This window comes from Equus asinus, chromosome 28 (genome assembly GCF_041296235.1).
Source record: "Equus asinus isolate D_3611 breed Donkey chromosome 28, EquAss-T2T_v2, whole genome shotgun sequence".
Lineage (NCBI taxonomy): Eukaryota > Metazoa > Chordata > Mammalia > Perissodactyla > Equidae > Equus > Equus asinus.
Window position 1 is genome coordinate 49,912,532 of NC_091817.1, and position 21,213 is coordinate 49,933,744.

At 64.9% G+C, this 21,213-nt stretch overlaps 1 protein-coding gene across 2 annotated transcripts in view; it reads left to right on the forward strand.

Annotated features, from left to right (window-relative positions):
* ZFPM1 (zinc finger protein, FOG family member 1) overlaps positions 1-20,782 on the forward strand; it is a 73,463-nt gene extending 52,681 nt beyond the window's left edge. The window contains exons 4-10 of one of the 2 annotated variants that reach the window (XM_070500276.1): positions 361-494; positions 10,476-10,578; positions 12,581-12,790; positions 16,464-16,697; positions 16,994-17,089; positions 17,179-17,325; positions 17,464-20,782. In XM_070500276.1, coding sequence (XP_070356377.1) covers positions 361-494; positions 10,476-10,578; positions 12,581-12,790; positions 16,464-16,697; positions 16,994-17,089; positions 17,179-17,325; positions 17,464-19,247 — 2,708 coding nt within the window. In that variant the 3' untranslated portion in view covers positions 19,248-20,782. The remainder of the gene's footprint in view (positions 1-360; positions 495-10,475; positions 10,579-12,580; positions 12,791-16,463; positions 16,698-16,993; positions 17,090-17,178; positions 17,326-17,463) is intronic. The other variant, XM_044761795.2, reaches the window with a different exon arrangement.
* The last annotated feature ends 431 nt before the right edge of the window (positions 20,783-21,213 follow it).

Below are 21,213 nucleotides of genomic sequence, written 5' to 3' on the forward strand. Positions count from 1 at the left end.
CATGTCCATGATGCAGTGGCCACGGTCCCCACGGCACACATGTCCCCAGTGCAGCGGCAGTGGTCCCCAGGGCATGCGAGTCCCCGACACAGTGGACGCGGTCCCCGAGCCTCAGGCCCAGCTGCAGGCCCCTCCTTGTCTTGCGTCTGCAGCACATTGGCCCCCAGAACCGGGCACCAGCCACCGTCCCTTGTAACTTAGGCCCAGACCCACAGGGCCGCCCTCCCTCCCCGGCCGCACAGCCCCCTGGCTGCCCCTGGGGGGATAGGGGCTACAGAGGTGGGCTGGACCTGGGCAGGCGGCGGGGCTGGGCAGTCACCGGGGCCAGGCTCCTCACGCCTCTGCTGTCTCTCCCCGCAGACGAGCTGGAGCTGGTGCCGCAGGACGGGCAGAGGTGCGTGCGGGTTCGATGTAGCCTCGCCGAGGGCCTGTCCTGGGGCCCATTCCGCGGGAGCATCCAGAGCAGAGCCTCGTCCCCCGGGCAGGAGGAACCGGTAAGGAACCCCGACCCCTGGCAGCCACCCACCAGCCACTGGGCAGCGGTCAGCTGAGCCAGGCCCGGGTTAGACTCCAGCCCGGGAGCACCTGCCCCTCGAGTGGAGCACATCGGGAGGTGCGGGCCTGCGGAGCAGGGACCCGGAGGGCACAGAGGTGAGCTGCCTGGGAGCTGAAGGAGGGCTTCCTGGAGGAGGAGCTCCTTAAGCTGACCCTTGATGCACGAGTAGAAGTGGGCAAGGCAGAGAAGGGTGTTCAAGAGGAGGAAGCAACAGGAGCCCAGTCTTGGAACTGGACCCGGCCTGTGGCTGGGGTGGCAGGCAGGGACTTCATAGGCGGGGCCGCCGTGGTGCTAGGCAAGGTGGTTTTGGGGCGCCTGGGGACAGCCGCAGCAGAGGGTGAAAGTCACTCTGCTTCCGTTCCTCGGGGTCCTCTGACGACAGGGAGAGGGCACCGTGGTACCCGAGTGTCCTAGACGCTCCTCCAGCCCTGCTGATCTTGCTCTGTCACTCAGGAGCCTCCCGGACAGTGCCTTCTGAGGCAGTGCGGTCCCTACCACTGAGTCGTCATCCATCTTGGGGTTACCACCTTCTCTTTACGGCAAGTCGGTCTGGTGACCTCTCACAGGGGGTGCAAAGGCTCCTTTTAAAATACGTTTCAGTAAAGAAAGGGCATCAGTGTGTGGGAGACGAGTACATAGGGACGGGCCGGTGGAATAGACATCGAATGGTGTGACGGGAAATGGGAGAGGCCTGTGCAGGAGGGGCGTTTGGGAAGCACCTCCAGCCCTGACAGCACTTGCCTGGGAGGCCAGACAGCACCCGGGTTGGTTCCCTCAAGCCCAGGCTCAGGCACCCCAAATGTGCAGGTGCAGCTGTAGCCTGAGCCCTTTTTGATTCTTGATGTGGCATTCAGGTGTGGCTTGATCCAGGATAGGCACTTGCTGGCAGGTGCCCTGTGGTGCTGGGTCTCCTGGTCCCGAGGCCCCAGGTGTGGGCCTCCTGTCAGCCTCTGCTTAGTTTTCGGGCAGTGGTGGTGCTATATGAGTGAGGCTTCCCCCACACCTGGAGGCCAGATGCTGCCCTGAAGCTCTAACCAGCTCCACCTGGCAGTTAGAGCCCCCACTTCTCAGCCGCAGAAACCGGGCCCCAGGAACTTGGCCTGCAGCAGTGTCCGCGGCGCTGGTGGGGAGCCACAGGCAGAATCCCCAGCTGCACACCCTCAGACTGGCACTTACAGCCCCCACCCACTCCTGTGTGTAAGACCTGGGTTGTGGGTCAGGCTAGGTCAGGATCTGGGGGCCTGGCCTCAGGAAACTGAAGTCTCCTGGGGTCCAGATGTGCAACCCAGCTGAGGCCCCCCCAGGCCACCCACATAGCCTATGGCAGCTGAACTGCCTGGCTCAAAGGGGCAGTGCTTGTCCAGGTGCTCAGCGAGGCTGTGGGAGGCTGCCCAGGACCGAGGGCACCCACCTTCATGCCCAAGCTGTCCCCATGTCCCCATGTCGCAGGGTGCAGATCCCAGGGTCTCCTACCCCATGGCCATTTTGCTGTGTGTCCCCAGGCAGGCCCCTGACCTCTCTGAGCCTCCATTTCCTTAGCCTTTGAGACCTCGGGGGGGGCCACAGGGGTTCCCTGAAGGGCCCTTGAAGCCTGAGCCTGCAGACGCTCCACCCTCCCTGCAGAGGGAGGTGGTCTGTGAAGTGGCCAGGGTGGTGGAGTGGATTAAATGAGATGACCCACGTGTGGACCCCAGGAGACTTCAGTTTCCTGAGGCCAGGCCCCCAGATCCTGACCTAGCCTGACCCACAGCCCAGGTCTTCTTACACACAGGAGCGGGTGGGGGCTTACCGCAGGGCACAGCAGCCCTGCAGGAGGGGGACCCTCTCGTCCCAGGGCCCCGAGCAGGGACGGAACAGCAGAAGCTCCAAGTGGCAGATTTCAACTCCATGGAAAGAGCCTGATTTAGGCTCCGCTGTGGGATGGAGGCTGTGGTATTTAGAGCTGGCTCTGTAGGTAGTGAGCTTCCCGTCACTGGAGGCATGCAAGTAGCAGTTGACTCTTCAGAGGGCAAGCTGTTGAGGGGCAGTTAATGGTTGGAAGGAGGAGCGGGTGGGCTGGGAGCTCCGTGGTTATCATCTCTGAACTCTCCAAGTGTCAAGAAAACATATAAGCAGTGACGGGACAAAGCCAGGTGGCGGAGAACTGGGCGTGTCAGTGTGGTCTGAGCGGCACCTGCACCTCTCCTCTCCTCCCTCCTCTGGGGACAGTCAGCCCTTTACAAGATGAGCGGGTGTGCGTTCCACACTCGCTCCACACACACCACTGTGCGCCTGTCCTCACGCCTGGCCCCTCGTTCCCTCCCCCCACCCTGTAGGCGGGTACTGCTGTCCTCATTTTACAGATGAGGAAACTGAGGCTCCAGGGGGTTAGAGACCAGGATCAAATAGCAAAGGGAGGACTGGAACCCAGGTCCGCCCCACCCCAGAGACCCCGCAGGCTCCCCAAGGATGGGACTGAGGGGCGGGAGACACCACGCTGGCCCAGGACCCCACTGCATCCTGCCCGGCCCTCCCCTCTGCCCGTAGCCTCCTCTCTGGGGGTTTGTCCCCCTTGGGCCTGGGGTGAGGTCAGCCTGGGGAGACTCGCACTCGCACGAGGTTGGAAACCCTCTGCAGGCGGGGAGACGCTGTCCGAGGGGAGCCAGGAAGCCAGCGCCAGAGAGGCCAGCAGCCCTTGAGGCTCCTGCAGAGGAGCCCGGGGAGGAAGGAGCCGCCCGCGCTTCCCGCAGCTTTATCTCCTGCAGAATGAAATCCTTGATTAACCCTTATCTCCCCAGCGGGCGCTATCTCCGCCTTGGCGCCGAGTGTCCAGACACACCGTACAAGATGATTGATTTCTTAAAGATACGCACGCCTTCCCGATACTTCATTTATTGTCTAAATATTTTTGCTAACATTTCAGCGGGCCCCTTATCAGCCTCAGCTGATGGGTCCCAGTTCTCCTCCCCGCGCACCTCCTGCCCCAGATGGGCCTATCAGCCACCAGGCAGTTGTCTCTGTTGTTCGGAGAGGGAGGAAGGACAGGGGTGCCGAGGGGTGTGGCGCCCCTCCCTGCTGTCTCCTTAGGCCTGGTGCTTTCGGGCAGGAGGAGGGGCAGGCAGAGCTCCCCCCACAGTCTCTGCACGCATCAAAAGATGCGGGAGCCGGGGGAGCCCCAAAAAGGACACAGAGTGCACAGAACCTGGCCAGGGGTCGAGAGTCAGGTCCAGCACCATCTTGCTGGAGGATCTCAGGCAGCTTCCACTTCTGGAAACCCAGGGCTCGGAGGCCCAGCCACCTCAAAACTTTGTAGTCAGAGACAAAAGAAATGTTTGCGATGGATGGGTGGGTGAATGGGTAGATGGATGGATGGGTGAGTGGACGGATGGATGGTGGATGGGTGGGTGAATAGATGAATGGATGGATGGATGGATGGTGGATGGGTGGGTGGGTTATGGTGGACATGTGGATGGATGGATGGGTGAGTGGATGGGTGGGTAAATGGCTGGATGGGTGTGTGGATGGATGGGTGGATGGATGGGTGAGTGGATGGGTGGATGAACGAACAAATAAACTCTTTCACCCCCAGACTGACCCATCATGGGCTTGGCCCATCTATCTATCCAGTCGTCCCCCCAGGGCTGACCCACTTTAGACATGACGCCACTGTGACTTCAGTGAGAGCCGGGAGTGGCGAGCAGGGCAGCAGGTCCAGTGGGAAAAAGCCCCCGCTCGAGAAAGAGAGATGCGCCCCTGGGCCCTGACCTGCCATGTGGTCTCATGCAGGGCCCAGCATAGAAGGGCCTTTGGGTGGGCCTCCTCTGTCCTTCACCTGGAGAGGGAGTGGAGCTGGGGCCCTTAGGGCACCACGGGCTCTGAGCAGCCCTCCATGCAGGAAGCCCAACGGCTGGTATCAGGGTCATTGCCACAGCAGAGTCGGCTTCACAGCAGGGCAAGCGCTGGCTGGGGCCTCTGGCCGGTGGGGGGCTGAGGCAGGACCCCCAGGTGCACGCCTGTTGATGTCCCCGTCTCCCTCTTTAATTCTCATTTACATCTGTTTATAATAGCTAATAGATTCCTAAGGGACACGGGACACACTGGGAAGACCCCCCTAGCCCAGCACTGAGCGGCTTCCCTGGTGAATTCTGGGATGCCGGGCCCAGTGTGGGGCGCTGCCAGGTCCTTCCGTACCCAGATGGGACTCACCGCGAGCCGCTCCACGTCCGGCTCTGCTCCCCTCCTTCTGAGGTCCATGTCAGGCGTCCCTTTCCTGGGGTGTGTGGGCGCCCTGCTGCTGCCCACAGCCGTCAGCCTCGAGGCCCTCCCTGGGAAGTGGATTGGTAACGCGGCACGTGGGGAGACACCCTGACGGCAGGCGGTTCTGGCACCCTCGGGCTGGGCACCAGCTGAGCAGCATCGGGGCCCCCACCGGTCGGTCCTGCCCACGTCCCTGCCCCAGGACTGCTTCCTCCCTCAGCAGCCCCTGGGCCTGTCCACGCCCCGGGGCTCCCAGGAGCCTCGCCCAGTGGACCCGGTAGCCCCACGGGGTCCCGTGGGAAAGGCCCTGCGCTGTGCCCCCCACCCTCCCACATAACTGTAGGGGAGCCCACGGGTCACTAGGCCCGGGGCTGGAGCTCACGCCAACTCTGCTGACCCAACTGGCCCATGGTACAGATGAGGAAACTGAGGCTCAAAGAGGGCCCAGAATGTCAGTTCCCTGTGGCTGCTGTAACAGAGCGCCTCAGCCTGGTGTCTCAAGCAGAAGTGTGTTCTCTCTCCGTTCTGGAGGCCAGAAGTAGAAGTGGAGGGGTCGCAGGGGTCCCTGAGGGAGGGCGGCTCCAGCCTCTCCTCTCCTCACGCTGCCGGCGGTGCTGGGGTTCCTCGGCCTGGAGACGCAGCAGTCCCCCCTCTGCCTCCGTCTCCTCCATCCCTTCTCTTCTGGGGACACTCGTCATTGGATGAGGACTCACCTGGGTCCCCCAGGGTGACTGCGTCTGGATTACCCTACATTTAATCACACGTGCAGAGACCCTTTTTCCAGACAAGGTCACAGCCACAGGCGCTGATGACATATCTCGGGGCCACATTCAGCAGCCTCCCCTTCCCCACCCCCACCCCCGGCCGCTGCCCAGAGCTAGCAAGCGGCTGAGCCGGGGCCAGGCCAGGTTGACCCCTGGGGGGTGGACAGGTCAGAGCAGAGCGCAGCGTGGGGCGCTCTGAGAGGCAGACGCCCTCCTGGGGACACACCCCAGACCTGAGCCCTGCTGCCGGCCTCCCTGGGCCCTGGCACCTCCTCTGCATGCCGCAGTTTGCCTGCCTGCAGCCTCAGGGGCTGAGAAAGTGCCGCAGGGCCTGGGAGGTGCTGTGGGCCGGAAGGGGCTCTGGGACCCTCCTAACACGCCAGAAAGAACCTGAGCTGGGGCTGGAAGAGGTCTGTCCTTCTCAGCCCTGGCCGCCCCTTCCCTGGGCCAGGGCCCCAGGCCCACCTTACAGCTGGCCGCCTCCCTGAGCCCAGGGCCTCCCCCAGGAAAGGGACTGGGGGCCACGTGGCCCAACGCCTTGCTGTCCCCTCCCCCTGCTTGCCCTTCCCCTAAGCCGACCCCGCCCCCTGCTGTCCCCGCCTGCGGCTTTCCCCTCCCCTCTGTCATCCCAGCTCACTGCTGTCCACACATCTTCTCCCACTCCAGGCCTCACTCCCTCTTTCTCAGCCTGTCCCCGTTTCTCTAGCACTTTCCTCCCGGCTTCCACTGGCTGTTTCTTGCTGGCCTCCCAACTCCAGTGTCCATGCGGGAGATCAGAGACTGCTATTCTGTTCTTCTCGGTGCCACCGCACCTGGCACACAGCAGGCCCCGGACTCTTGACTGAATGAATGAATGAGTGAGTGAATGACAAGGCTGCAGTGCTGGGTGGAGATCACACAGACCCGAGTTCTGGTCCCATGTGTGCACAGACACTTCCCATGGCCTTGGACGTCCTTCACCTCTGTGTCATGGTCTGCTCACCTGTGAAATGGGTTCTTCACCAGGTCTGGGGGAGACCAGAGGGGCCAAGGACGGAAAGGTGGCTGCCTCTGGGCCGGGTGAGCGGGACACAGCGGGGGCTCCTCAGTATGGGCTGCAGGACGAGGGAGGTGGGTGCAGGCCCCCATCAGAGCCCACCCCAGGCCTGACCTCCATTACCTGCCCGCAGTGACCTGGGGGGCCCCGGCAGCCCCCCTGGCCTTCTGCCGGGCTGTCTGGCTCCCTGGGCCGGGGCCCCCTCCCCTCAAGGCTGCTTCATGAGATGCACAGCAAGGTTTGGGAGCAGCCTCAGATGAAGCTGTCACGGCGGATGCGGTGGAGATAGGGTTTCCGATGGTTATCAGCGGGCACGGCATCCAGACACTGACCTCTTTGTTGGGGGAACAAGGAGGGTTCTCAGATGCGCCGGAGGATTTAAAGTGGCCGCTGTTAGTTATCCCGGGCTGGTGGGCCAGCCAGAGCCAGGAGGGAGGGAGGGGGCAACCCCGAGGGGCTGCAGGCAGGGCAGGGGTGGGGCTTCTTGCTGACCCCGACACGGCCTGTCCAGGGCGAGCGCGGCCCGAGCCTGGGTGCCCGTGGAGGACGGCGGCACCCTCTTCTCTGATGGTTTCAGCAGCAGGGCCAGGCGGGGCCTTATGAAGAGCCCCTCCCAGGGTTGCACCCCGCTGCCCATGGGCAGGGCCGGGCCGGGAAGGGGGCTGACTTGGCCCAGAGCCTTCAACCACCAGAGAAAAGGGCTTCTGTCCCAGGGCTGCTCGCAACTGGGTTTCGGAAAGAAAAGAAAATATATCACCAGGAGCCCAGCGCTGAGTGGGCCCCTCCACAGGGCCAGCGGGACTGACACCTGCCCCCCCAGCGTCCTCGGCCCTCTCGGGGGTCCGCTGCCTGGTATGGGGGTGGCTCTAGCTCAGGGCTGGCCTGCGCACGCCGTCCCCAGGCCAGGGCAGAGGCAGGCGGGCGGCCGTGCTCCCCTCCCTGGAGCCGTGGGCTGATAGCCCTGCAGGCTGGCAGGGACACCCCACCCGTCCCACCTTCCCCGTGTAAGTGGGGGCCAGGCCCTCCCCGAGCAGCAGGGGCTGAGCGCATAGGGTAAGGGCCTGGTCAGGAAGCCCTGGACATCCTGGCGTGTTTCCTCCTGGGGTCAGGTGGGGGGAGGATGGAGGCCCCCTCCTCCCCGCCTGTCCCCCTCCCCCGGTCCACCCTCACTGAGGGTCCTGCACCGCCCGGGGCAGCCACTCATCGGGTGCCCGGTGAATAGGGGGCCTCGGCGGGAGGCACGGCCAGCGGGACATGGCGCCTCGTCCCTCAGAAGGTGGGAAGGGGCAGGGAAACTGGGCTTCTGCCGCGTCAGCAGGCTGTGGGCTGCTTTATCAAGCCGCGAACACGCGCTCCCAGAGTGATAAGCATTAAACCGCCCGGGAAGCTGTCAGTCTCAGTTTGAGGGTTTAGAAATATTGGGACGAATAATTAGATTTCATATCGTTACCGCACGCCCATCAGAGGATCAGGCAGATTAATTTTTTCGCCCTCCTCCACTCATTAATATTCATTAGAGGCTTGGGGAGGCCCCGGCCGCCTCCTGGCTGCGAGCTGCTGGCCCAGGTCGGCGCAGCTGGGACATGGGAGCCAATGGTCACCTGCCAATGGACCCACCCCACTGGTGCCGCTTTGTCCCCCGGCCTGCCCCGATCTGCAGCGGTCAGAATCACCACTGCCACCTGCACCGGCCCACCCAGGCAGGCTCCGCAGGGGAGATGCTGGCCCCACGTCAGCACGTGCTGATTGCTGGCGGGTGCCCCGGTGGACGCCAGCCTTCTGGGCCCAAAGGCGCAGTCCCTGCCTGCTGCATCCTGCTGGCCAAGGGAAGGCAGGAGCAAGGACGCCAGGCTTGTGTGCTGGTCACGGGCCGAGTGGACACTGTTGGAAGGGAGGGATTCACACAGATTGCTACTTCCTGATGCCCTCGGGGAAACTGAGTCACAGACATGACCCGCCCTGCAAGCAGGTGGCAGGATGAGGACCCGTCTGGAGTGAGCACGTGGGCTTGGGCCACAGCGCCAAGCAGCAGGTCATGACTCGGTTGCAGAGACATGCCAAGGGCCAGGGAGGGCAGTGGTGCTGGGACGGCAGGTTCTGTTCCCGGGGCCAGGGTGTCCACGGGCCGGGGTGCCCCAGCCTCCTGGGAGTTGTCACCGGGAGTGCCCAGCCACAGGCCTGATCTTGCAGGTTCCCGAGTCTCCAACGGGATGGGGACAAGTCACAGAGGTGGTCACAGGGGCCACCGTGGGTCGAGGCATGGTGCCCTGCCCAAGGTCACAGTGGGGGAGGCTGAGACTGGACTGGACCCTGATGCCCAGCTCCGGAGCCCTTGTGGTCCCCGCAAGCAAAGGCCAGTAAGACAGATGCTGTGGGCTCAGACCTGGCAGGGAGGTGCCCGGAACCTGCCAGAGGACGCCCCACATACCATCACTGCCCCGGCTTTCCTGCCATGGTAGCATCCTGGCCGACTGCCGTGTGTGGCCCTGGGCTGCACAAACCCTCCTCCATCCATGTGGCAGCATCTCCAGGGACAGCAAGTGACACCAGTTCTTCAGTTAAACGTCCTGATGCACAAATTTCTGAGTAAAAAGCATTTATTTGCATAAAACAAAGAAAAATACCCAAAGTGGACACACACTGTGCCTTTCCATACAGCACCCAGTGACTGAGCTTGGGGACCTCCAGGCAGAGGAGCCAGCCAGAACCGGGGAGCAGCAGCGGTCACCCCAACCTCCTGGGGCAAAGCTGGGGGGGGGGTTCTGTCCACCAGCCCGCCCTCCAGCCGTGACCTGCACCTTGTCTCCTCCACTGACCAGGGCCAGGCCAGAGTGGGGCGCAGGCAGCCCCTCCCACGCCCCCAGCAGTTCTGGGATGGAGCCCTGTGTTTCCTCTGCTGCCTGGCGGGCGGGGGCCTGGGCTCTGGAAATCAGGCCACCCCCCTCTGTGGCTACTGGCAGCCAGAGGACCAGCCCAGAGCGCTCCTTCCTTCCGGCGCTGCACAGGCCAGGCTGCAGACCCAGCTGCGGGGAGAGAGCATGGCTGGGCGAGGCAGGGCTGGCACAGGCTGTCCCTGCCCTCCCCTCGCCTGCCCGTGCCTCAGTTTCCTTACCTGTGAGATGGGAAAAGGGCAATGTGCTTTCTGGGCTGCCAGCGAGGCTGGGTGGGCCCAGGGCGGACCCCACACACCGATCTCCGTCTCTGGGAGCGGCAGGGAGGGGCTGGGGCTGAGCCAGCTCAGCAAGGGGACATCTTGCTGCCTGCGGACCTCAGAGAGTGGCTGGGCCCAGGCAGGTGTTCTTGGAGTGTCCGCCGCCATGTGCCGGCACCAGGATGTACGGGGTGAAGGTGGGCTGCCGTGCCCAGCAGCGAGGGGGAGCCCCTTTGTCGGGGAGGACACGCAAGTCCCTCTCTGGGGAGATGCCGTCTCCTCTGGGCCGATCTCGGCCTCAGCCCACAGAGCTCGTGTTGGAGGCCTCTGGGGGCCTCTGTGGGAGGAGCCTGGCTGGTCCAGCCCCATGCACTCTGTGGGCTGTGAGGTAGCACCCAGCAGCCACTGGGAGGAGGAGGCAAGGGGAAAGCACCAATCTGGGTGTAAATCCCCACTCTGCCACTCACTGGCTCTGCGACCCTGAACAAGCTGCTTGACCTCAGTTTCCAAGAGAACCCAATGCCAGACCCACGGAAGGTGCCGGCTCCCTGCCGTGTCTCTGTCGCAGCTCAGTGCTGATGCGGAGCCGGTCCACAGCCTGGCCTGGCCACCCCGCCAGGCGGTCTCTCAGGCTTCCCCTCACGTGGCCCGTGGGGACCCCCCAGCTGGGTTCGTCCGGGCTGTGTCCAAGGGCACGACTTGTCCTTGCTGACTGCTCCTTCCTGCCCCCAGAGCCCGGCCCTTGCCCTGCTGCTGGAGGATGAGGCCTGCTGGCTGAGGACACTGCCCCCGGCCCTGACCAAGGACGAGGCCAACATGGAGATCTACAGGAAGGGTTGGTATCACGGCGCTTCCCTCGCAGCTTTCCGGAAGGCGGGGGTCACTTGGCTGTCCCTGGGCCAGCCCTTAAAGGGAAACCAGCCTGCTTCGCCCAAGGTGAGAGGCGAGCTTTTCAGGGCTGGGCCTGGGGCTGCCACCCCGCCACCACACCCCCAGTGCCCTGACTGAAGACCATCTGGGGCCAGACAGAGGCCAGCCCTGGGGCGGGAGGAGGGGGTCTCAGGAGGCCAGATCCTGCTGCTCCTCCAGGCCCAGGCGATGGCCATTCTCAGGGCCTCTGGGGTCAGCGGAGGAGCCCAGGACAGGTGGGCTGGCAGGGGTGGATGCAGGTGCCAACTGGCCCAGGGCCCTGCACAGTCTGGCTCGCTCCAGGTACAATCCCAGCTGTGGGGCCTGGGGCCAGCCCCTTACCTTCTGGGGCCTCCATCGCTGTGTGAGGCTGACCAGAGAGCTTGGCCAGGCACGGTGGCTGGTGGCCCAAGAGCTTCTGCCCTGGCCTCGCTCCTGCCTCCCTGCATCTTCTAAAAGGAGTGGCCCAGGAGGGAGGCCTGGGAGGGAGGAGGGAGAGCAGGACAGGGGTCCTCACTGCCCTCATTCTCAGTTCAGAGGTCAGGCCGTGTAGGCGCGGGGCGGGGCTTCCGTCTCCATCGCCTTGGTCCCACCTGCCTTGGGTGGTTTCATCCCGAGGACAGTGCAGCACGGTCTTCCGTGTGTGAGGATCAGGGTGGCGGGGCCCCCATCACAGTCGAGGCGGTGCAGGCCCAGGAGGAGGATGTGGGGCAGATGACGTGACAACTTCTACAGCCAAGCACGGGCTGTCCGCCGGAACGTGGCCGCCCAGGAGGGCTGCACACCCACTGACCACGGGAAATCGGCCTCATTCCCCCACGGGGGGGCTCCGTTTGCTAGAATGTTCTGGGGGTGTTGCCCTTGTCGTCATGTCCTGAGCACACAGCATGTTCAGCCAAGTGGAGGCAGCTCCGTCCTGAGGGCACTCTCTTTAGGACAGAGCCAAGGCCGTGGGGTGGGCAGGGGCCAAGCCTGGGGCTGCTCCCACACACACCCCCACCATAACCCCTGGGGGCCTCCTGGGCATGATGGGGGTGCAGAGGGGTGCAGAGCTCAGCATCTGGGGACCTGGCTCTCCATCCTGCCAACCCCACACACCCCGGCCAGCACTTCACCCGTGTGCCTCAGTTTCCCCCTCCATGGGGGGAAAGGCCCCCAGCCCCTCCTCCCCACAAAGGGTGCTCTGAGGACCCAGAGAGCAGCCGGAAGGCACCTGAGTGCCAGTGTTGGCAGCGAGCGGTCAGCTGTGGGTCGGCACACCCACCTGGGACGTGGGCCAGTTAACATTGCCTGGCCTGCCCCTCTTGCTGGCCAGCTCAGCAGGGCTCCGACCACCTGTGTCTGCCCAGGTGGAACAGGGGTCCTTGCAACGCTGACGCTAGCGAGGTGGCCTCGTCCGAGTAGGGCCTGCGCCTCTTGGGAGGTTCCCGGCGGCCTCCTTGCCAGCCGCTGGAGGCAACGGTGGGCAGCCCAGCCTGGGTCCTGTTGGCCAAGGCTGCCCCCTGCAGGCCGCCGAGGGAACAGCTGCACCGCGCAGGGAGGAGGACGTGGTAGGGCGGGACCCACCACCACCAGGCCCTCCACCACCTGTCCAACATGCCACCGCTTCTGGAAAAGGGGGCAGCTCTGCTGGCCACCCTCAGGGCGTCCCACTGGATGGCCGCAGGGCAGGGAGACTCAAGGAGTGCACAGGCCCCAGGGACCACCCAGTCACCCCATGGAGGCAAGATGGCTCACCGTGGAAACTGACAGCCACAGCATGACTTGGGCATGGCCGCTCCCTGACCATGGCCTTGGCTCCATTCCCCACCCTGACTCCAAACCCTGGTCTCTGAGATGGGGCAGCACAGAGGGGCCATGAGGAGGAGACGGGGAGGCGCTACACAGGCCGCGGGCCCTCCGTCACGAGGCCCTTCCTTCCCCTGCAGACGAAGCCCTCTGGTGCAGGCTCACCAAGCCGGTGCCGGCTGGTGGACTGCTGAGCGTGCGCCTCGCGGCTGAGCCCCGCGGGGCCCCCAGCCACCCTGTGAAGGAGGAGCCGGCGGAGCCTGAGGGCCCGGCCTCGTCACACACCGACATCCAGCTCCTGCCCCAGCAGGCCGGCATGGCGTCCATCCTGGCCACGGCGGTCATCAACAGTGAGTACACCTGCCCGTGCCACCGCAGCTCCATGGCAGTGCCCAGGCGCGGGGCTGCAGTGGCGCCCAGGAGCTCAAGATCTGCAAAGATCTGTCACCGCCGGGATCTGAGCAATGGAGGAGGTGTGGTGCAGGGACGTGCACGGGGGCCTTGAAGGTGGGGTCCCAGTGGGGGGCTCAAGGCCACACAGCCAGCCCGAGAGGACCAAGTGGTTGGGCGGCAGATACCGAAGGGGCAGCCCAGCAGAGAGGAGCCAGGTGGTCAGCAGGGCCCAGGGCTCGGGTCGCAGCCTGGGAAGGCCCGGCGAGCAGGCACAAACCTGCCCTGCCCTCCCAGGGGCATGCAGGGCGCACGGGCAGGTTTCAGCCTCAGCGTCACTGACATGCGCCGTGGACACTGAGCGGCAGCCACAGCCCCATGAACACACCTGGTGTGCTGGTCCCTCGCTCCTCGTCACGACAGTCTGCCTCAAATGGTCATCCTGAGAGTCAAATAGGACACTCTAACCTCCACGCTGAACCACATAGTCGGTCACAGAGGTGGGGGCGCTGGCCCGCCCTGAGGGCATGGGCACATCCCACAAGGAAGGACAGCAGTGACATGATGGGACGGTGGCGGGGAGGGTCCTTTATTGGGGTACCCATGAGAACCACTCTGATGAGGTGACAGGCCAGGACCCAGATACCGGGAAAGAGCAGCTGAGTGCACAGCCCGTGGGGCCGAGGCCAGCGAGGGGTCACCATGGCCAGAGCCAGCAGTATGGCGGGCATGAGGGAGGGAAACCTCCCAGGGTGGTTCCCGGCCAGGGCTGGGGTTCCTCTCGCACCAAGGGTACCACGGCAGGCTTCTCAGCAGCGAAGGGCAGTGTGATTTAGTGTCGGATCACCCAGGCTAAGTGGCGACTGCAGGGTTGCAAAATCAGAAGAAAAGTAACCTTTTTGAGGAAATCGAACGTGATGATGGTTTGAAGCAGGTGGTGGCAGACAAGACAGGCCAGATGGGGCGTCGGAGCAAACAGGGACCTGCCGGGTGGGGTGGGGAGGAGGCAGCAAGCACGAGGCAGGGGCTTTGGTGCACCGTCCAGGTGGATCTCCGTCAGTACTGTCGTGGGCAGGGGAGTTGGGAGAGCCGCTCTGAGCATCCTGACCCCTGACCCCGAGACAGCTAGATGCTCAAGTGCACCTTCAGAGGGAGCTGGGGCCACAGGCTGGGGCTCAGGGCACAGACAGCGGGACAGTCCTCTGGGGAGCTCTGGGGCAGGACCTGCAAACACGAGTCATCTGCTGCGGGCCGCGGGGGTCCACTGTGTCCAGGCTGTGGTGAGACCAAGGGCAGAGAGCTGACCGCTGGACTGGGCAGCACAGAGGTCAGTGTGACCTTGACCAAAACTACTGCAGCTGAGGGAGCAGGGAGCAAGAAAGTGTGTGGAGGGGACACGGCTTGCATTGCTGGAACTTGAGCAATCCTGATGCGCCTTGCGTGCTTGTGGAAATGACGAGAAACTAGTGACATGGCAGCGGGGGGGCAGGGGACGAGCCACAGGCGTGAGGTGCACCCTAGAGCCTGGGTGGAGGGGCCGGGCTGGACAGGGTAAGGCCACTGCCCCAGAGAATGGGGTCAGCGGGGGACTGAGAGGCCGGTGGGGGCGAACAAGTGGAGTCTCGTCTGGACATCGAGGTTTCAGGGGAACAGGGAAGCCAGAAGGTCTCTCTTCTCATTCCCTACCACATGCAGAGACCACCTCCCGTCTCTCCGTCTGGCTGCTCCAAGGGAGGCTACAAGGAGCCCCAGGCAGGGGGGCTTCCTCTCAAGCCAGCCCAGGCTCACCCCTCTGGGCCTCGGTTTCCGCTCCCTGGTCTGAGGCCCTGGTGTCAGTGCCTCACCCGCAAGCAGCAACATCCCAGGGGCGTTTCACTGCAGAAACCACCGTAGGCCAGGCGTCTCTGCACCCCCAGCCCCGCCCCAGCCCCCTCCGCAGGGGCCCGTCCAGCTGGTGGTCTGGAAGGGCTAAATAACCTGAGCCCCACAGTCCATCGGACCCGTTTAACTCCTGACACTCCACACTGCAGACCTCAGTTTTCCCGCCTGTGAACTGGGGGCGACGGTCGTACTGGCCTCGAGGCGCTGGTGCAGGTTCCCCGGGCTGCGCCCACTTGGGCCCTGCCCGTGGTCAGCCTGTGCTCAGCCCTGGCTGGTGGGACCAGGATCCTCCTCGCCAAGGTGCAGGGCTAAGGCCAGGGCTCAAATGCGCTTCCTAGGCTCCCGGCCCCCCTCTCTCACTGCAGCCGGCACCCAGCTCCCAGCAATGACCTTGTGGATACGAAAACAAACCCACCGGTGGCCTCTCAGGTCCTGGTCGCAGCTCAAGGCCTCAGCTCATAAAGAACAGAGCTGCCTCGAGGCCCCCAAATAAAAGGAAACTCGAAAAACAGAAATAAACAGCACCGCAGGAAGGGGACTTGAGGCAGAAAAGTCGGCAGAAAACAGCAGGGACATGAGAGGTGACAGGCCACCTCACCCAAGAGATACTTAAATTCCTTAAAAGAGGCAGAAGGTGGAAGCGTGGCAGCCTCCGGGGGGTGGGGCCCAGGATAAGCAGCAGAGACAGCGGCCGAGAAGCACGTCCTGATCTGCAGAGGCAGAAACCACATCATACGTTGGTCTCTACACGCCACAGCCGAAAACCCAGATAAGGAGTCTGGGGCCCCTCGGTTCCACCTCAAGGTCAAGGTCAAGGCCAAGGCACAGAACAGGCCCTCCGCTGCCTTCAGCCAAGGGGCAGAGACAGAGAGAACATTCCTTAAAATTCTGGTACAAAGACAATAGAACCAGAAACCGGGGAAGTGCCCGTCTGAACCCTCACCCGCGGGCAAAACCAGCCCGCAACCCACGATCCTGTAAATGGGGGAGCTAGAGGCAGCGCTGGGGCAAATCTGGTGAATTCCGCAAATGTGACCATTCGATCAGTAACTGATGTGGTGCCATCCAGCTGTACGGGGTGGGGACACAGGAGGGCCTCCCCGGCAGCCCCTGGCTCACCCCTGCCCACCCCACCCCAGAAGCCACTGGAGCCATGCTCAACTCTCGTCCTCAGGCCAAGCGCTCAGGGATTCGTTCATGTGGGTTCCCCATGCACCACTCAGGCACCTGTGCATGTGCACACGCACACCTTGCTTGCTCCTCCACAGGCACCTGGGACCATGTCATCCCTCACATCCCCTCCCCAGGGGACGTTCATGTGCACACAGTCACCCCCACAAGTCACACACACGACCATGTCACGGTCCCCAGCCTCGCCCTGTCCACTAATGTGTCCACACTCCTTCCGTGGGCCCCCCATGAGGCCACAGCATCTCCTTATGGGGCTCACTGTTGACAGGCAGCATGGGGCCATCCTGGGCTTACTCAGAGACCCCATCCACGTGTTCCCACGGCAGCCTGGAGATCTGCAGAAAGGGAACCCAGGATTATAAAGGGACAGATGAGAAGGGGTGGCAGTGATGAGGCAGGGAGCAGGTCGCAAACCTCACTCCTCAGAGCTGGAGGACGACGCCGGCAGCCAGGCAAAACCCTCCTTTTGCAGAGAGCCCACTGCCCTGCCTTGGGTCACAGGCAGCCCCCCTCTGCTGCTGGGGTGTCCCCTCAGGCTGTGCCTGCCTCTCACCCCCACAGAAGACGTCTTCCCGTGCAAGGACTGCGGCATCTGGTACCGGAGCGAGCGGAACCTGCAAGCCCACCTCCTCTACTACTGCGCCAGCCGCCAGAGCGCCGGCTCCCCCGCCACGGCCGCCACCGACGAGAAGCCCAAGGAGACCTACCCCAACGAGCGCGTGTGCCCCTTCCCCCAGTGCCGCAAAAGCTGCCCCAGTGCCAGCTCCCTGGAGATCCACATGCGCAGCCACAGCGGTGAGGTCCCACGCCCCTCCCCACTGTCCTCTGCCACAACCCGTGCGCGCCCACTGTCCCGTGCCACACACATGGCTGTGTGTTCGTCCTGCCACACCACGCAGCCTCCCACAGGGCTCCCAGAACACAGGTGGCCACCTGGATGGCCAGCTCAGGCCCGGGCCCTTGCCAGGGTCCTGGGAGACAAGGGGCCAAGGAGACAGGACTTAAAGAGCCCTCCACACACAGCCTGCATCATGGGTCCTCAGCCAGGCTGGGGTGCAGGAGCCGGCCCCTCACTGAACCCTGTGTTCCAGGAGAACGTCCCTTCGTGTGTCTGATCTGCCTGTCGGCCTTCACCACCAAGGCCAACTGTGAGCGGCACCTCAAGGTGCACACAGACACCCTGAGTGGTAGGTGGGGGCTGGGAAGGGAGCGGGCAGAGTGGGTGTCTGTGGGGCCCAGCCCACCCCAGGACCCTGACACCACAGCCTGCCCACAGGTGTTTGCCACAGCTGTGGCTTCATCTCCACCACAAGGGACATTCTCTACAGCCACCTGGTGACCAACCACATGGTCTGCCAGCCTGGCTCTAAAGCTGAGATCTACTCACCAGGAGCCGGACACCCTGCAGCCAAGCTTCCCCCAGGTGAGTCCCTGGGGCCCCCCTGAGGACTGGGAAGGGAGGGGGCTTGTCCATGAGACAGCTGGGAGTCAGTTTCAGCCTGGGCCCTCCACCACCTCTGCCCAGCCCAGCTCTCCCCTTCCTGCCGTCCCCCCTCCTCAGGTCTGGCCCAGGCAGGTCCTGCTCCAGCCCTGAAGTGTGGCCCCTGGGGTCTCCCTGCAGACAGCCTGGCCAGCTTCCAGCAGCATGCAGCCCTGCATGGGCCCCTGGCCCCCACCGACCTAGGCCTGGAGCCCACCCCACAGCCAGGACTAGACAGGAAGATCCTGGCCGAGGCCACAAACGGAGAGACCAAGGCGGTGCCCCAAAACGGGGGCAGTAGCGAGCCTCCGGCGGCCCCCAGGAGCATCAAGGTGGAAGCAGCAGAGGAGCCCGAGGCAGAGCCAGGACCCCGGGTCCCCTCACGGACGCCGTCACCGCCCAGCCCCGCCCAGGCCAGGGTGAAAGCGGAGATCTCCAGTCCCACGCCGGGTTCCAGCCCGGGTCCTGGCGAGCTGGGCCGCCCCGGTGAGCTGGGCCTGGCGGCCGGCGCGCTCCTCCTGCCACAGTTCCCCGCCGCGCCCCCCGCCTCGGAGATCCTGGCCAAGATGTCCGAGCTGGTGCACAGCCGGCTGCAGGCGGGCGCGGGCGCGCAGGCCGGCCTCTTCGCGGGGGCCCCGAAGGGCGCCACGTGCTTCGAGTGCGACATCACCTTCAACAACGTCAACAACTTCTACGTGCACAAGCGCCTCTACTGCTCCGGCCGCCGCCCGCCGGACGACGCGCCCTCCGCCCGCAGGCCTAGGGTTTCCCCCAACCCGGCGCGCGCACCCCCCGACCCGCCGCCCGCCGAGCCCGACGCGGCGCGCTCCTCGCCGGGCCCCGGGGCGCGCGAGGACGAGGCTGGGGGCGCGGCCACGCCCGAGGCCGAGGCGGGGGGCCGGGGCAGCGAGGGCAGCCCGAGCCCGGGCAGCGGGGCGGACGAGGACGACGACCCCCGCCGGACGCTGTGCGAGGCCTGCAACATCCGCTTCAGCCGCCACGAGACCTACACGGTGCACAAGCGCTACTACTGCGCGTCTCGCCACGACCCGCCGCCGCGCCGCCCCGCCCCCGCCGGGACACCCGGGGCCCCCGCCGCCGCGCCGCCCGTGCGCACGCGCAGGCGCCGCAAGCTCTACGAGCTGCACGCGGCCGGGCCGGCCACGCCCCCGGCGCCCGGCCACGCCCCCGAGCCGCCGGCGTCACCGTCGCCGCGGCCCGGAAGCGGAAGCGGGCCGGACGCGGCCGACGGCCCCATCGACCTGAGCAAGAAGCCGCGGCGCCAGCCCCCCGCGCCCGCGCCCCCGCCCGCGCCCGCGCCCCTGCCCGCGCTGGCCGACTACCACGAGTGCACAGCCTGCCGCGTGAGCTTCCACAGCCTCGAGGCCTACCTGGCGCACAAGCGCTTCTCGTGCCCCGCCGCCCCGCGCCACCTGCGCGCACGCCCGGACCCGCGCCCCTGCGGCCCCCCGAACGGCGCGGCGCGCGGGGACCTGGCGCGCGGGGACCTGGCCGAGCACCTCCGCCTGGCGCACGGCCTGCTGCTGGCCCCGCCTCCGGCCGAGCCCCGGACGCCCTCGCCCGTCCCCCGCGACGGTCTCAACGGCCAGGAGCTGCGCGAGCCACCGGGCCCCGCCGCCGGCAGCCCCCGGCCCGGCCCCGCCCCGTCCCCCGAGCGGCCGCGCCCGCCCACGCCGCCCTCGCTCTCGGACAAGGGCGCGCAGACCCCCGGCAAGGGGGCACCGGCGCCCGGCGGCAGCCACAGGTACTGCCGCCTGTGCAACATCAGGTTCAGCAGCCTGTCCACCTTCATCGCCCACAAGAAGTATTACTGCTCCTCGCACGCGGCCGAGCACGTGAAGTGAGCCCGCGCCACGCGGCGGGACCCCGCACTGGGCGCTCGCTCCCCGGGAACGCGCGGAGCAGGGCCCCTGCCCGCCGGACCTTTGGCACTTAATAAAGAAGTTCAGTTTGATGAGCACAGTGGCGGAGCGGCCTAGTTCTCTGAGCAGAGGGCCCTGCGGTGGCGGCACAGGCGACCAGCACCGCCCCCGGCGAACACACTGCAGTCCCGAGTGGCCAGGCCCCTGCCAGAGTCGCAGCTAGTGGCCGCAGGTCAGCTTGAAGGCATAGTACACCCTGGTGATCGCTGCCCTGCCAGGTGATCCGGACCTGCTTGGGGCACAGACGGAGCAGGCGCTGCCCTCTACGCCCACTGCTGCCCCCTCCAGGCTCGGACCGGAAGCTCTGGTTTGGGCCCCAGACACCAAAGGGAACGGCTTAATTCTAGCCAGCTGACAGCCCTCCCGCCCTGATTAGTCTTGGGAGCCTGGATGTCTCCCGTCCAGTCACAGGTCTCCAGGGACGGGAGCGTCTTGGGGAAGGTGAAGCCCTAGGTTGCCAAGGCTGGTGTGGGGAGAAGGGAGCAGCCCACAGGCACCAGGGGAAAAGGGGAGGGGGCACCAAGTCCCACAGCGAACCCTGGACAAGGGGAGCGCAAATCCTGAGCGGGGTAGCACAGCACCCCTGGTGGCTGCAGTGGCGTAAGGGACGTGGCACCGCACCCCCAGTCTGCAGGTGCCACGCCTGGACCCAGACAACACTTAGCCAAACTCAGACGAGCGGAGTCCAGCATGGTCTTGTCACTTCTTGGCTGGGGGCTCCCTGTGGTGTCCCTGCATCAGCCCCTTTCCAACTTTGCTTGAAGCAGGATGTTTTTTCCAAACCCAATCTTACCCAGCAGCCTATGGCCCATAGACGGGAACTCTGACCTCTGACCTTTCTCTGCCTCAAAATAACGGTGTGGTGCTTCCTGCCGCCCACCCAGACTCACTCTCCTGCTGAAGGCAGATGTCCCTCCCGGCCTCGTGTGGGGCAGTCCCAGGAGCCTGTCTGGACAAGAACAGTCTCCGTGGCATCGTCCACAGGCCTCTCCCATCTGACACCTGCCCGCCTCCCGCTTGCCCTGAGCTGGTCCTGAGTACCAGGGCTTGACCGGACAGGGCTGCGTGGCCAAGGCCACTGGACAGTCAGGGCTCCCACCCTCTCAGGGGTCTGGGCTGCAGGGAAGTTGTCGGGGGGGCGGGGGAGTCCAGGGGAGCCAAGCTGCCGTCCCGTAGACGCCCACCTCAGGGCCCGAGGACCAGCCCCGGGCTCTGCCCTCCTGGGTTGGGGGGCACGGCCCCTCGGGCCCGCTCCTCCTCTGCACTCTTCTGCATGGATTTGCGCGCAGAGTTCAAGAGGCTCTGCCTCCAAGCCGGGCCTCTAATGGAGGCGGCGGTACTCTGCCATCCGGGCACGTTGTTCCTAAAAAATTAAACTTAATGCACTGAATTTTGCTGTATGTGAACTTTAAAATAAAAATTTTTTAAAGGGGCTGGGGTACATCAGGGATATGGCTTCCCATGAGCAACAGATGCTTAAATGAGAAAACGCAATGCAGACTCCGGAGACGGGGAGGCGGGCGCCAAATCTTTGCCCACCTGAGAGCCACACCCCGCCCCATGCAAAGCCGCGAGAACAGGAGGGCGACAGCGCAACCAAGGAGGGCTGTTTCTACCCTGTAAAGGAGTAGGGGCGGGGGGTCCGTGACGCCTCTTGTGAGAGCTCAGCTCAGGAGGCAGAGCCCACCTCTGAGCGGCTCCAGACCTGCACTGCGGGACAGGCTGAGCCCTGGCACCTGGGAGGCCCTGCCGCCCACTGCCCCACCAGGCCTGGGGAGCCCCATGGGGGCTCTGCTCTGAGCCTCTAGGGCAGCACAGCGCCTGTTAAGAGCACTGCAACTGGGTCCTGGCCACATCTTCCCGACAACTCGTTCCCCCAGCACAGGGC